Raw genomic sequence first — 15,111 nt, 5'->3', positions numbered from 1 at the left:
CTTTTTTTTTTTTACCAAAAAAAACAAGGCATCCCCTTGGCTGCCAAAATTCCTTCTTCAGCACAATGTTGACCTTCCTAAACTCCAAACATGATCGTGTTCAATCAGAAATTGGGTAAAGTGAGCAATCAGTTGTTGTTATGGTTGATTTATAATTGCAGAACTCATCCAGTTCCAGATTGCCTGTCCGTGAGAATGGTGCCAGTCTTTTCCACATCAAATCAATTCTCAGATTTCAGTTGTGCTAACTTGAAGGCAAAATACATAAAGTCCACAAAATAAAAAGTTGCAAGTTCTTCATGTTCAAAGGACCATTTGCTGAATTGTTAGCGTGCAACAACAACCAAAAGATCGTACTTCAGACTATTAAGCTCGTGGCCTCACCAAACATGGCGAAGAAACAATTGTTATTTGAAATTAAGTACAGCGGACTCATATTCCATAATTGTATTGTCACTATATAAATTAAGGTGTACACAGAAACTTCACAAAGAAAAAGCCTATGAATTAGGGAATGATATTTACACGTCTTGACCAAGTCATCTGCAATATAATTGTAAAACAGAAACCTATTAAATGGATTTGACGAGCTGCCGGAGGCTATTATCATGATGTATCTACAATAAATGCAGTTGACATGTCAATGGGAATCTTACACTTGTTGGGTCTCAATGTCTTTCAGTTTTAATCTCAGCTTGATATTACTCGTTTGGACTAGGATCTCCTTTTTAGATGCTTCCACTTTTAACACTATTGCATGCTTACCCAGAGAAGGAACATGAACTGTATCACCAACGCTTGGAATTTTGGTTTGTTTCTCTGAAAAACAGAAAGAAAAGTGTGAGAATACCTTACACCTATTTGGAGACCAATATGAGTTTTCCTTTTCCTATGAAGCATCACCATCTTTAGATCATTTTAAAGTGGCTTAATACCCACCACGAACAAGTGGTGCGTCTGACAGTCTGATCCTTTCTGTAGGAATGGTGGGCAATGATGACTGCTTGACGTTTTCAATGGAGTGCCTGCTCCTATCTGCCTCACCATTTTCTGGTGTCTTTTCAGTCATTGCAAATTGACGAACCTCGTGTAGTTTCTTATGAAGGATTGAACGTGCTGTAGCTGCATTCTCTGAAATCACTTTCACCTTTCTCTTCATTTGGATAGAAACATGGTCTGCAACCTTCTGCTTTGCTATGAACAGACTTTCTTGAAGCTTTCTTGACAGCCTAACATTGTATCAGTAGACACACTCAAATTCAATGTTATAAGGTAACAGATACTGACCTAAATCATATAACAATATTTCCATTTCATAAAAATACAGAATGGATTTCCTGACTTGAACTCTTCATCGTCGATGCAACTAATGGTACAAAATTATTAATGGCACATCCAATAAGAAGATCCGCATTATTGATCCATCTAGATATCAAAACTCATGTTTCTAGAGGTCTCATATTTGAAGCAAATACAAGATATATGGTTTTTATAACAAAAAACAATGATTTGCCTATCAAACTTTGGCTCATGCATGTTTTCAGATGCACTGATGATGACCATCAACATATATTTGCAACACATCCCTATCACACATATTAGCATATTATGAGTACTGCTACATCCACTTTTGTGCCCACAGATACATGGATTGGAGATCTCCAAAGCATGTGGTGTTTACATGCATTTTAGTGCAGTATACTATGTAACATGAACTAGGGCTTGTTTGCCTGGGTGTGGGTGCATATTGAAGTGTCAAATCTATTTAATATCTGAGAATTTCTTTTTACAGAGACACGTTTGAATGGCATACCATTATTTGTGTCTTAAGCATCAACTATAGGCACTTTAGGCTAAATTTAAGGGTCTGGTAACATGGTCAGGAAGATCATGATCAGTAGTGCAGGTCTTCAATTTGGATGATCACTCAATATTTGCTGCATCAGCAACTTTGAATGTTTAATGGGAATCTTATGACATGGTTGGATCAACTTCTCACAGAATCTTTATCATTGGAACCAATAATGAAAAACTAATACGGACCATCCACATTGAATATCCACACTGCTGATTGTGATCTATAACACTCAAAAATACCAATTAAACCAAAGGTTGTAATCTATAATATCATCTAAAGATAAGTGACTTGGATGCCAAAGATCAAGATCACATACAGTTAATGAAAAACTTAGTTTTTTATACTATAACAATAGATTTTTTTTTTTTACTACAATAATATATGCAGATATATAATTTAAGCAAAATAACTTCATAGAAGATAATGCCACATATCTCAAAAACATTCTTGGGGTACCGTTTGAATCTTTCCATGATCTTTTATAAGGGAATGAATCTTTCCAATATCCACTATCAGCTAGGATGCACACATCTTATTGTTTTTTTTTTTTTTAAATGGATTTATTTGTGCAAAATCAATGGTGGGCCAGTCAAGTAAAATATCTGCACCATTGATTGTCATCTACAACTTTTAAGATACCAAAACACCAAAAATCATATTTTCCAGAGGTCTTATGCATACCATTTAAAGAACTAAAATTTGCCCACCAAATCCAATCATGTGGTTTAAGAAAGACATAATTAAGTCTGTTAGACTATATTTATACACGCAACTGTAAAATGTAAGTGAAAATAACTACCCTCACATTAGATAATGTTGTGCCTCTTGAAGATGTTGCTGGAAGTTATGTTTAAATCTTTCCATATCAACTATGACCTGCCCACAACAATTTATATGTCAAACAGAAAGTATTGTATGGGTAATGATCACAAAACATCAAGGTCTTGGAAAAAAGCACGATGTTCCACTTTCAGCATCTCATATCCATGAATTTTTAATAAAGTAAAATAAAAATTTTGCAAGTAACATTGGTAGAGTTATTTATAAGAATTTACATTTGTTGGTTTCTAATATGATAGAACATTTACTTTATCACTCTCTTCACAAAAGAAATTTACATACATAACAACCCACATTTTGGAGAAATTGGTATACAATTGATATTCATAGTGATTGCATTATGAGAAAAACAGTGAAACCTATACCCATGAGGGCAAGTACGGAGTGCAAATTTACAGATACAGGGAACATGTAAGGATTGAAGTATGATCAACCAATGTTTGAGAACTTTAACACAACCTTTTCCAAGTCGCTGTTTTCTAAATAGGCACCAAATTTCAACAAGCTCAAGACCAGCAAAGGGCTTTGTACAGTAGCCTACAAGGCTAGTTGGTCCAGAGGGAGTTCAATCTGATCAGTTATGCAGTTTAAACTATTGAAACAGGCAAAAACTCGATGATATGCCTAATTCAGAAAGAGTGGACAAAGAGAAAAGATATCAAGGTTCATATAGGAATTTTCTCATGCAGTGATTATAAGACAAACAGCCAACAGAAACACAATCTCTTGTAAAGTGCAAAACTCTGCCTCTGTTTACATGAACAACAATATTTTGCAAGTAAACATTTTGCATTCGAAATACGGTAGTGCGCTAATAAGGTAAACAAAGGGAATATGCTGTCAGATTTGCAACTTTGAACATCAAAATTCAAAATTCTTTGACATATATAGAGAAGAATTCAAGTGGCAATACCCACCCAAATTCAGTAACTACAAGTTGACACAAAAAATAGTAGCCTCAATAGCCAACTTTATGTATATTGCTCTGCAAGTCAAATAATGTATGTTGATTGGTTGAATAATTCAGTTTGAAAATTCTTATGCCATAATGAGATTTGTCTAAATTTTCTGCAACGGTTATATATTTACCAATAACATTTGATCCTAGATTAACAAAGAATATGGTCATGCAGAAAGTTGTGTTGCTTTTACAGAGGATAAAGGGCTAAATTGACAAAATATGACTTGAAGATTTTATAAATACTTCATATTTACGTAGAATGACTTTCACTAGTAAATAAAATATAGCATAGGTATGCAAGGTGCAAGAAAAGAGAATACAAAATCCATAAGAAATATAAGTTTGGTCAATGAGAATGACTTACAAATGAGTTTGACATCAAAACATGCTTCTATAGGACACCAAGCAAGGTTCGCCATTTCAGTACTGGATCCGATACCGATAAAATCCTGCTGTAATATCGGTACACGATTTAGTACGATACGATAGTATCGGTACGTTCTGGATGACGTACCGGTATGGTATGGTACGCTCCATACCAGGCGGTATGGTATGGTATGGTATGCCTCATATCGGACAGTAAAGAGTGATACAGTATTCCATAACACCAAGATTTTAAATCCTAGTCCAGGACCTAGTATCAATCAAGGACTAGGTTGGGATGGTATTAGGACCATACCATCTCAACAACTTGAAAATTGGGATAGTATTGAGATGCTATTTTCTCCACACTTGGCATAGTACCAAAATGGTACTGTTTCAACACTTGGGATAGGGCTGGTATCCCAGTAATTCATTGGGAAGCAGTTTTTCTTTTTTATTTAATTTCTTTGTCCTTTGTTTCTTCTGTTGTTTGTTTTCAGTGATTATTTACAGGCCCTTTATGGTTCTCCTATATTATAATTTAGATTAAGGAGTCTTTTAAGGTAATAAGTGGCAGTGCCTACTGATACGGTACCAGAACTATGTTTCTTTTGGTTGTTTCCTTCATCCAGAAGAGGAAGGACAGAAGGGAGAGAGGGGAAAAAGGGAAGAGCCATATCCAGCTTCTATTGCTCAGATCAAGCCTTCTTCAAGTCCAATCCAAATTAAAACCCGGTAATCTTCCCTGCTTGTCTCCCACCTCTCTTTTTATTTTTTGCCATTTTTTATCAGAAATCAGAAAAATCTGTTATCACTACCACAAGCCACCTATTGCCACAAAAACATTCCCTAATCCTAAATTATGACATAAATAAACCCTAAAAATATATAACAACCATTAAAAATAACAAGCAACATAAAAAATGGGTGTCCTAGTAAATTGCTGGGACTCCAACCCATCTGAGTTTGTACCAGCTGGTACCAGTCAGGAGTACCCAATATTTCATTTACCATGGTCCCAAAACCCTCCTAGGACCTGGTATCTTATCAGTCCACTTAGCGATGGACTGGGATAAACCAGGACTACTAATCCTTGATAGGAACTGTTAAACATCAAAATATTTTAGATAGATGCTCTCAAGACTTTTGAAGCAATAGTCACACAAGGAAACACAATTTGTAATCAAGAGAAGAATGCATATAGAATTCTTTAGATAACTTTACCTCATTGACTTCAGCATGAGCTGTTCCATGAAGTTTGCGCGCTCTATCTAGAACATCATGGGGTAAACCTAATCTTTCAGCAATATTAACTGCATTTGAGCGGCCTGTAACATGGATGTTTCGAAGATTAATATTGAAGGCCAGAAAAGAAAAGGATAAAATCTTTACGCACTTAGACAAATTAAAGATGTTCAGCATTAGCATTTGAAAGAAATAAAAATTCACATTACATAAAAATGATATGAATTGTATGAGGGGTGTGGCTTAAAGGCATCACAAGATTGACTTGAATTACTTTCTATCCATTGCTGTATTAAGAAAAGGATAATTTTCTTTTGCATCAATAATAAATCCCATCATGCCAAAGGCCTCAGTTTCAGACATTTTTATTTCTCCATATATTCAAAATTGTGAATCAAATGACCTTTAGGGATCTTGTTCTAGTCTATCTCATTAGCTTACAATTCGTGCACTAGAGATGAACACAATTGTTTTTTTAATATCAAATTCGCCATCTCACCTCTTTGACTAGACTATTTTGAGTTTAAGGTGGACCTTGTACAGTACCCTCCACACCTCAAAATAATTGATATCAAACTAAAATTGGTCAGAGGCATTCAATAAGATGTTAAGATGCTATTCACTTTTCTTATGGCCTGTTACCTCAAAAGATTTTCTAAATTTTAGTTGTATTGCTATCTGAAATCGCTTGCAGATTTGTGAAGAAACAATGATCTTGTGATCAGAGCTTTGCAAAGAATGCCTTTTCTCCTTCAAAGGACTCTGGTTGTAGCTTTCCATGTAACTTCACACTTAACCCATCCTACATCACCTTATCATCCAGTGTTAAAGCATAGTACTTCATGAATATCATTTTTGATATGTTGCAAAGAACCATTTAGCTTTTGCGCTTCATCACAAATTTCACTTTCCATTTTACCTCCTACTGTACAACAGTATTGATAAACTTTATTAACAAATCAATAACTGAAAATCATAAATATCCTTCTGTGACCTCTAATTCTGCTCCTGCTCCCACTCCCTCTAACGGATTGAAAGGTTCACATCTTTTACAGGTTCAATATGCACTTTCCATTTTGTTTGTTATTGATGTAACATAAGGTTGCAGGCACCTCCACTATGTTCTTTAGAGCACTTTCTTGTATACTTCTTTTGAAGTTTTCATCCAACCATTTTGTTCTTAGGTAGTATAAGCATTTAACTCCTGGCAGCACTGGGCATGCCAACCCGTGGCCCACACGGCATGGCACACTTCTAATGCAAATAAAGAAAAGAGTCTTAACTCTTACGCATGGCATAAGACAGTACCAACATGCTGGGTGCCAACCCAGGGTTGGGTGCTGGCACCGGGGACAAACCCAGTTCTGGATGCCCGTCCTGGTCCGCAAGAACCAGCATTTGGCAGCACTCAGCAGTTAAATCCATGGGGAAATGTCACTTACAAATATGGTTAATATTCGGATGGATGATATTTAACATGGTTTGTTTAGAAACTAGACACAGATTCTATTCATCATTCATGAATCTAGTTCAGCATATATAATGATGACCAAACTATATTAAAAAAAATGAAGTTACTTGCTCATCTTGTTAGAACTCAAAGTACCATAATCAAAAGCATAGCAACAGGAAAAAAATCTTAATACATCATTAACATTCTGTTAATTTGAGCAGAGGTGCATGAAATAAGGAAAAAACCTGGTATTCCCCAGAGTATCTTATATGTTGGCTTTAAGCTCTCTTCATCAAATTCTACACATGCATTCTCAAATGCATTATTGCTGCAACAAGGTCATTTAGAATTTAAATTTATATATTCAAAAGGCTAGAAAGTAGAAAGCATTCTATGGACAAATATCTCAATGAAATAAAGATGAAAGTAAGCAAAGACATAGGGTTTGAAATAGCTGATTCATATTTGGTAAAAGGAGGGTCAACATCATATCCTGATGCATGAGAGCTCACTTTGATCTCACTGATGGTACAACCATACCAGTGCTCACAATAAGTGTATTAGACTGTCCGAATTTTTTATGCAAATCAAAAATGGTGCTTTTGTGATAACTTGCTGTTTGACACCTTAATCCAGAGAAACTGTAGAGTGTAGACTTTCTAATTGGACCAATTACATTACGTTGTCCTTATTATCAAAATCTAGTTATTGTTGATGTTATTTACATTACTTGTTACTATTAGCTTCTTATTGTTTTTCATGATATATAGAGCAAACAAAGCCTCCAAGACAATATTTAACATGTTGTTTTAGCAAAAAGAGATAACAACTTGCATAGCAAGATGGACCAACAGCTGCTGCAAAAACTAAAGACTGCAGTTTTTATATGACAAGACATGTCAGGCAGTACATATGAAACAATGAATAAGTCTAGCAGACAAAAAAGTTCACCTTAGTTCATTTAAAGCAAGAATCAGACAGGACATTATGGAAAGACACAAGTATACGAGGGCCTTCCCAAGAATATTACCATTATCATAACTTCCAAACCTAGCTACCTCCTTTCTATGAATGATGTACTTATGGCTAGCTATAGTGAGTTGAAAAAATCTACTTCATCTGCTGAACTGAATTAGTCATAAGGGAAAATTCAGGTCCACCCCCTCAAATAACTGCATTTTACATTTAGCCCTTGTTGGGCAAAAAATTTCTCTCTGACCCTTGATTTCAGTGTCATTTTATGTTCAAACCCTGGCCCATGCAAAAATTTGTCCAGAACAGGCATAGCTGTGTGCAGAAACAGGCATAAATGTGTGCAAAAACAGGTCTACATAAAATGCTACCTGTGTCAGGGCTAGAAGTAAATTGGCAGTCAAATGAAGGACTGAGTGTTAAGTTCTCTTATTCATAATGACAACCATCTTCTGTTAACATGAAGTGCTACAAACCTGTATTTCAATGTTTTTAGTTCTCCATGATGGGTAGTTGCTATTGTTAAAAATGAAGTTTCAGCAAAAGATTCTAGAAGTGACATCCCCAAAGCTGCCCCTTCAAGTGGATTGGTCCCAGCACCAACCTAACATAATAAGAAAGTTAATAATATATTATCAATAGATATTATAAATGAACCATTAAAAAATGTTTTTCTATTAGTTTGCCCAGTCAACAACTTGTCAACACATACAAATGTTTACTTGCAACCAGCACACCATTTTAATTTAAACAGATCCTACCAGACACAAGGAACATTATAAATAGGACCATGATTAGTTTGCTAAAAGAGGTGACTGATGATAGTTTAGCGCTCTAGTCCTCAACTCTACCTTCTGCCACTGACTATATGCAAATACACTAGGAAATGTGTCCCATGATTTACCATGCTAGCAAGTCTTCTTTTGTATGCAACCCTTGCAACGTCTAAAACTCTAAATTCTGGGTGAAGATATGTAGCTCGTAATTATTTATGTTCAAATTTCTGTCAAGAAATGATAGCATAAAAATTGTTTAGGACCTTAGGTACACAATTTCTACATAAGGATTTTGATCAAGCAAAAGTGGGATAAGCCTTGCAGTTTAAAAATTTCTATTACCATGGATTTCGTTTTAGTTTCAAATTCTTCATATGAAATCATTGTAAGATGAAATAGTAGGTTTAGTTTTTAGAGCCTTTTCATTTAATTTTTTTTTCCTGAAATGCCGTTTTAACACAAAATTTGGAGGGACATAACTTTAAATTTGGAAGCTGATTTTGACATTGCATATGCTTCTAAAGTAAAAACAGTTCAAATTGCAAAGCACAGCAAAGGATTTGTATGGACAGAATTATATAGCTCTGAACTGTGTTACGTTGTAAAGCAAAATGACTGTATGATTATATATCTAGCTGATATAGATGATTAGGTAACACTCAGTTTTCATCAATGGTTCAAATTGATAAAGTTTCTCACTAAATCATTCTTGCTTTTAAGGAGTCTGAAGGGTCAAGCAACGAAGACAAATCATCCCAAAAATTTGGTTTTTTTTTTTTCCTCAAGAAGTAGTTCTATAGAATAATATCGTCAATCAGAGGCCAATTAAGCCTTGTTTCAGAAAAATGTAGAAATTCACTAGGAACAAGAAGACAGCTCTAGGCATTGATACTTTTTATTCTGAGTCACAGAAAAGAAAATTTTCACATCATTATTTTTCCATTATTATATTTTAGAATAGCTTTCATTTTATCTATCTGCAATTATGGAGCAATGACCAACGAAGACACATCATTTTCACCATTTTGATTGGCAATAACAATCAAGGATGATACACAAGACATAGAAGCGCCATATGATAGAACAAAAGCAGACTTGGTTGCATTGTTTTCAGGAATGAATATCACTATTTGCACACTGAATTTCTTTAGAAATTAGAATTCTATGAGCATGTAGGATAGGCAATCTTATCTAAAGTTCATGCATAGTTTATTACCCTATTTGATTTGTGTATTTTTAAGATATAATGATCATCAGATGAAGAAATTACAAATTTTATTTAATCCATATTTAACAAATTCCGGTGAGCTTGATGTTTAAAAAATAAAATCATATCAAGTTATCAACAATCACCAAAATGAATCAGTCTAGATACGGCAATCATGGACTTAAACATTTCAAGCCACTCCATTAGTTTTGCATCTGCAAACAACATGAAACATTCCATTAAGAGCTCTTAATGGGAAAAAAGGGACTTTCCCTTAACACAAAGCTGTTTCTTATGCATAATTATGACCGATCCCTGAAATTATAAAAAACCAAAAAAGAGCTGACCAAAAGCACTACTTTTCTTGTTGGGTACATACTTCATCTAAAAGAACCAATGATTTTCTCGTCGATTGTGAACGAATAACCTGGAAAAATAAACTCAAAAGTAAGATCAAGAGTTCCATCTTCAAGATAATTTATAAAATTAGTTTCAGGTATGAGCAGACACTAAGATTATACATTGCTATCATATTATTTGAAAGATGCTACAATTTTGAAATGCTTATGTTTCATGCAAGATGATAGATGCAAAGGTACTAGAATGAGCCAGCTTGACAAGATATTACGATGTTGTAGTTTTCAGCCATCATAACATTAAGTACAACTAAATCGCATCTATAATGAAATACTTTGATAGATTTCTCAAGTTTATTCAATACTTTTGAACACCTACCAATTTTAACTGCTTTGTGTTCAATTTGTAGACATTCGTAATTAGTAAAGATAGTCTTCAACTAACCTATATTAAAGCTAGGATTATAAATCATTTTTTAGACATCTATGCCACTTGCAATTTAACATGTGTATTACATAATTTAAGTAATTTGTCAAATAAATTAACATTATCTGACAATTTTACAATTAGCAATACTAATAAGCTCAAATTCATAATAGAAATATAGGGGAACATGCAACCATGTCTGCACATGAACATGTTTAAAAACCTAACTGTTTACACATTGTTGAGCCGGTACCATCGGTCGTATCGACCGGCCGACGGTACGGTTCGGTATGATTTCGTACCGTACCGAGAAAAATCGACGAAGGCAAGCGGACCCGAATCGAAAGAAAAAAAAAGAGAGAAAGAGAGAGAAATAGAGAGAGAGGAGGAAGAAAGAAAGAGGGGAAGGAGCTGGCAAGGCCGTCGACGGCCTCCGACTGGCCACCATGGCCGCCGGAGGGCGCAATCCACGCGCACAGCGCCGCGGGCATGAAACAGGGGCGACGCCCCTATTTCGCGAGTTTTTTTAAAAAAAGCTAGTTTTAAGTGAAGCTGGCAAATGGTTTGCCGGCTTCACGATTTTTAAATTTTTTTTAAAAAAATCTCTAAAGTCGGCAACTGGGTTGCTGACTTCATCAGTTTAAAACCAAAAAAAATAAAAAACAAAAACAGACGACGATGTGTTTTGAAAAAGAATAAGGGGGCGGAGCCGTGAAGGGGCTCCACCCGCTCGACCGTCCTCAGGCTGTCGGCTCGGCTCGCCGGCCATCGGGGGCCTCGCGACGGAGACGCTGTCCGTCCGGTAGGTCCCCCCCACCTGAGCGCTCTCTCTCTCTTTCTCGCTCTCTTGAAAGCCCTATCGGATGATACGGGGCTGGAAGCCCTCCGACGCCGCAGCTGGCCACCGCCGGCCTCCGACGGCTCCCACCTCCCTCCCTCTCCTCCTCTCTCTCTTTCTCATTTTTTTTTCCTTCCATACCATCGGTATACCGAATTTACCGGTCGAATCATGCCGATTCTCCGCCAGTCTGATACGATACGGGATGTACCGACCGGTTCGGCACGATATGAAAAACCTTGGTTAGTACTATAAGAAGCTTATACACTGATACATTTGTGAAAAGCTTATTTCCTTAAGTTTTTTAATTGAAACATCAAGTATGCTCTATGGTCCTTCAAATTCTTGTTGTGAACAAAATAATAGGAAAGAGCTGTTGACCACCTAGACTAAAAATAAAAGCTATTCGAGATGGTTGACTATAGGTTTAATTGTTTAAATGGAAAAGCTGTGTAGAAACCTCTAGTATAATTTATCAGATTGCATTTATTAGTAAGGAAGATGGAATGGTCTCGAACCACCTGATTCGGGGCATAATGAGCCGTACTAGTGGCAGATTGGGATAGTTCTAGCAATAAAATCAAGAAATCGGAGACGAAGGAGGAGAGGGAGAAAAAAAGAGATGGAGAGAGAGAGAGCAGAGAGAGGGCTTTGACCCTTCATGCATTAGAATAGGGGCTCTGCCCATGTTTTGAAAGGAAATAGAGGCTTCGACCTTTTTATATTTTTTGATTTTTTTTTATGAAATTGGCAGCCACTACCAGCTTCACTTATTATTTCTTTTTGAAATTTTTATGGCTACCAACTTCACTTAAAAAATTCAAAAAATAATAATAATAAGTGAAGTCGGCAGTGCCCACCCACTTCACTATATATATATATATATATATATATATATATATAAAGCTCGAAGCCCTTATTTTCTTGTGTAACAAGGGCTCCACCCCCGTTACGACCCATAGACAAGAGAGGGCATTGGAAGCCCTCTCTCCTCCCTCCCTCGACCGTGCTTTGGCAGCCACCTCTCACCAGTGCACTCTCTCTCTTCCTCTTCCTCTCTTAAAGCCCTCTCTCCTCCCTCCCTCAGCCATGTTTTGGCAGCCACCTCTCACCACCGCACTCTCTCTCTTCCTCTTCCTCTCCTTCCTTATCCCTCCCCCCTACTGCACTCTCACTCACTCCTCTCTCTCTCTTTTCTTCCTCTCCCTCTCCCTTGCCGATTTTCCTGTCGGTTCACATCGGAACGGTACAGCAGGGAGCATACCATACTGTATCACTGGCCTACTGGCATGGTTGCCGGTTCCGATGCTACAGACTTGTTTATTAGTATACGAAGAGATATGCATTGATACAATTAGATGCACATTGATGTGGGCAAGCACATACTCTTGCCATGCCAATAACATGCCAGGATGGTATCATAGGTAGGCCATGGTATTCTTGATCCCTGATGTGTGCTACCATGATATGCTATAGTAAAATAGTATGTCGGAGCATATGCCTTGCAGAAAGTATGGTAAGCCGGTTTTGACAAACTATGTCAAATATGACCTTTAAAAGGCAGGCGGTCAGCAATCTATCTAAGCACGTGACCTGAATCCAATACCTTGGTGAAGTTTTAAATTTGCTCTCAAGAGAAGAATGACTAAAATATGAGAAAGAATCATTCATCTTAAAGGTAAGCAGCCAATTGCCTTTTCTTTTCTTCTTCTTGCCCTGCTTTCTTTTGTCCAATCTTATCAAAGAGTTGTTGACATAGGCAGTCCAATATGTTCTTTATACAAAATCTCTTCTATCATAAATCCAAAGCTCCTTTTGACAAATAGGGTTATTGCTTTTTCTGTAGCAGAATCAATTAACTCATTTCCTTTTTTACTACAATTTTGCCTATGCACAAGCTTTCCTTTTTCTCTTCAATGCCTTGTTACATTTTATTCTTCCACATTGTAGGTTCTTCAAATGAAGGGGATGATTAATAGATCACATTTTTGATGGTTCATACTTCATACAACTGAATCTATATTCTAATTAAAATTTTCTTATCACCCGTCAAATTAATGTACCACCTAAACAAGGACATTGTTTTTTTGGCATTTCAGGTTTGGACATTGTACAACTCTTCTTTGATCTTGAAAATGTAAGAGAGTGTATTTTTGCATTTGTTCATTCAATCATTTAGAGTAGTGATAGAGTTGCATATAGAATTGAGAAGGTAGGATTTTTTTTTTTTTTTTCAGTGAAAGAGTTTGTTATCATGATTGACAAATATTCTACAATAATTATTTTAGAATGGCCGAAGCTGTTCAAGTCACTCATATCACAAGCTCTTGCAGCTTGATGGGCTTACATGCACTGATTGTATTCATTACAAACATGTTTTATGTTTCATCTTTCAACATTCTTGCTCTCAATCCTAAATTTTTGGGATCTTCCTACCGAACCAGAAATAATTAAAATTTTATCATGCTGCTCGGATGTTTTCATAGTAGTACGCAACTAGGTTAACTTTATGCATCACATCAGAAAAATCTATCCAAATGAAGTCTATCATGTTAGACAACTATATTGTGGATTCAATCATGAGACAGTTTTTCTCTTCAATATCTCATGTAAACCTCCTCTATTTCACCACTGGAGTAACATATGCCTTGGAAGTAACATTTTAAATTTACTTGCCTACATCATCCTCTCAAGGATGGTGCATATTTTAGTAGCCATCAGGAAATCAAAACAGTAAACAAAGTTTATTATTTCTCTATATGCCCACAGCTTTTGTCAAGGTGCAATAAATGTCTGAAAATCATCAGTAATCCTGATATAAATGGATTAGAAATTGTATCCAAAGAATCCAAAGAACCTACACCAATCTGTTTTAGGTGGCCAGAAAAGGTAGACAATGATTGTGTCAAAGACTGCTCATCACCAATATCAGCATAAATTGCATCAAACCATGGGATTTTAACAGGCTCGGAAGCCATAACATAAAGACCTGCAAAGATCAAGTGATATTATACACTATTCCATACCCAAGATCTGAAATATAATTTTCAAATGTGTAAAACAAGTCAAATGAAAAATGAATGTAGATTCTCAAGCTTTGCCTTGTCTGACGATCCTGATCTGAAAATATGTATGGAAAAAAAAGGACAATACCATTCTGAAAGATGAGCAATATATTATTTCAATAAAAAAGTAACTAAATTTTGCTGATGTTATAAACTTCATAGAATTAGCTCCTAACCTCAAATAGCATTTCCAAGCATGACAGAGAAGTTTCTTTTGGGGGTGAAATTTTCATGCCAGAGGACATGGACTTGGTTTAAATATGCAATTTTAGAATTCACAATCACAATTCAGCGAAAATATAAAAGTTTTTATATGGAAAAATAAAAAATTAGAGCGTGAGGCAAAGCCTTGGTGCAACAGTAAGGCTGCATCATTGTCATTGTAATTTTGAGGTTACGCATTTGAAACACGAAAACAACCTCACTGCATATAGGGTAAGGCTATATACATCTGACACTCTCCAAATCCCACATTGGCAGGAGCCTCGTGCACTAGGCCGAAGGAACAAGTCAAGATTGTTAGCAGCAGTTTGAATATGTAAAGAACAAAAAGATCAATAACTAGCACTAGAGGGAAAAAACCATCTTTTTTACTTTCGCCTACTGCTAACATAAAACATGTAGTATGCTATCATAGATTAAAAATTATCCACACTGAGTAGGAGCTGAAGAGCTAAATGATGCATATGTAATGCAATTATAGTTATATAATGGTTGTAAATGAGGCTCCAATAAGAATTCATGGTCAAG

The 15,111-nt window shown here is 36.0% G+C and overlaps 1 protein-coding gene across 1 annotated transcript in view; it reads right to left on the bottom strand.

Moving 5' to 3' along the window:
- Positions 1-279: 279 nt before the first annotated feature.
- LOC105043578 (uncharacterized) overlaps positions 280-15,111 on the bottom strand; it is a 33,514-nt gene continuing 18,682 nt past the window's right edge. Inside the window, 9 exon segments of the mRNA XM_073255763.1 lie at positions 280-543; positions 657-819; positions 940-1,229; positions 2,664-2,734; positions 5,247-5,350; positions 6,966-7,048; positions 8,169-8,296; positions 10,055-10,102; positions 14,158-14,285. Coding sequence (XP_073111864.1) covers positions 540-543; positions 657-819; positions 940-1,229; positions 2,664-2,734; positions 5,247-5,350; positions 6,966-7,048; positions 8,169-8,296; positions 10,055-10,102; positions 14,158-14,285 — 1,019 coding nt within the window. The 3' untranslated portion in view covers positions 280-539.

Source organism: Elaeis guineensis, chromosome 4, assembly GCF_000442705.2.
Source record: "Elaeis guineensis isolate ETL-2024a chromosome 4, EG11, whole genome shotgun sequence".
Taxonomy (NCBI): domain Eukaryota; kingdom Viridiplantae; phylum Streptophyta; class Magnoliopsida; order Arecales; family Arecaceae; genus Elaeis; species Elaeis guineensis.
Note: the sequence above shows the minus strand (reverse complement) of the source record. Positions and strands in the feature narration are given on the sequence as shown.